Source organism: Panthera leo, chromosome D1 (assembly GCF_018350215.1).
Source record: "Panthera leo isolate Ple1 chromosome D1, P.leo_Ple1_pat1.1, whole genome shotgun sequence".
Taxonomy (NCBI): Eukaryota; Metazoa; Chordata; class Mammalia; order Carnivora; family Felidae; genus Panthera; species Panthera leo.
Window position 1 is genome coordinate 101,067,642 of NC_056688.1, and position 1,661 is coordinate 101,069,302.

General features: G+C 37.7%; 1 protein-coding gene across 1 annotated transcript; it reads left to right on the plus strand.

Annotated features, from left to right (window-relative positions):
• Positions 1 to 400: 400 nt before the first annotated feature.
• On the plus strand, positions 401 to 1,408 carry LOC122201315 (olfactory receptor 5T1-like). Its single transcript, XM_042907195.1, has one exon. The coding sequence runs from the start codon at positions 416 to 418 to the stop codon at positions 1,406 to 1,408; it is 993 nt and encodes a 330-aa protein (XP_042763129.1). The 5' UTR covers positions 401 to 415.
• Positions 1,409 to 1,661: the final 253 nt, after the last annotated feature.

A 1,661-nucleotide genomic window follows, 5' to 3' on the forward strand; every position in this document is an offset into this window, starting at 1 on the left:
TAGAATATCTGGGATCAGTACTCAGAGTACTCAGCTCTGTGCTTCGTCTTATAATATTTTTTGTATTCAAAATTCCTATATTTATTTATCTTTCTGAATTTTAAGATGATGTAATATGAAACTAAGGGGCATTAAATTTAGCAGAAAATAAACTAGGAATCAAAGCACAAGAAGTGCCACTATTTTTCACATGGCAAGTGTAGCCAACAATGAAATGAAATAATTTATTTAATTTGTTTGAACAGGGTGATGCATCCACTTGGACCCAACTTCTTCATTGCTGCCTATTCCTTGACTGCCAAAGGTATCAATATGTCCTTCTAAGAAATAGACATGAGGCTATGATTGAGTAGATTGCATTTTCCAAGAAAAAAAAAAGACGTATTGTCTTTAAAACCTATAAATAAAATCTGAAATGTCAGCAGTGCCATCAGATTTAGATTTATACAGGATTCAGATGGAAAATGTGACTGAAGTCACGACATTTATATTGATGGGCTTCACAAATGATTTTAAGCTGCAAGTTTTCCTATTTTTCCTATTTCTAGCAATCTATCTTTTTACGATGTTGGGAAACTTGGGAATGGTTTTATTGGTCATTGGGGATTCTCGGCTCCACAACCCTATGTACTATTTTCTGAGTGTCTTATCATTCCTGGATGCCTGCTACTCTTCAGCTGTCACCCCAAAAATGTTAGTCAATTTCTTGTCAGAGAATAAAGCCATCTCATTCCTTGGATGTGCAGCACAGATGTTTCTCTTTGTTACTTTCGGAACCACGGAATGTTTTATCTTAGCTGCAATGGCTTATGATCGCTATGTAGCAATCTACAACCCTCTCCTGTATTCAGTTAGAATGTCACCCAGAGTCTACGTGCCGCTCATAATTTCCTGCTATGTTGGTGGCTTTCTGCATGCTACTTTACACACCGTGGCTACTTTTAGTCTATCCTTCTGCGCATCCAATGAAATTAAACACGTCTTTTGCGACATCCCTCCTCTCCTCGCTATTTCTTGTTCTGACACTCACATCAACCAACTGCTAGTCTTTTACTTTGCGGGATCTATTGAGATATCCACTATCCTCATAGTCCTGGTCTCCTATGGTTTTATTCTGTTGGCCATTCTGAGGATGCATTCCGCTGAAGGGAGGCGGAAGGTCTTGTCCACGTGTGGCTCTCACCTAACTGGAGTATCAATTTTTCACGGTACGGTTCTCTTCATGTATGTGAGACCTAATTCCAGCTATGCTTTGGATCATGATATGATAGTGTCAGTATTTTACACGATTGTGATTCCTATGCTGAATCCCATCATCTATAGTTTGAGGAACAAAGATGTGAAAGATGCAATGAAAAGAATGTTTGGTAAAAGCTGGTTTGCCAATAAAGTATACTTTTCACACTAAACGTTAAATTGAAAGAAATGAAAATTAATGGAACTGTCTTCAGACAAAAAGCTATGATTCAAGTGATTTGTTTTCATTAATTGGTGTATTTCTGTTATTTTGGGACATTTGTAAATAAAGATCCTAGTCAACTCACCACCAAAGCAGTTTTTACACAAGCAGAAACTGTCATCCATTTGCTTCTGTGAAATTGAATAAAGGGAAACTCATTTACGATGGGAATCAAGAGGCCAGCAGGGAGAGCACTTACGTC

What these genes read in the sequence shown, in the direction of transcription:
- LOC122201315 (XM_042907195.1), top strand. Translation starts at nt 416, where the DNA reads ATGTCAGCAGTGCCATCAGATTTAGATTTATACAGGATTCAGATGGAA.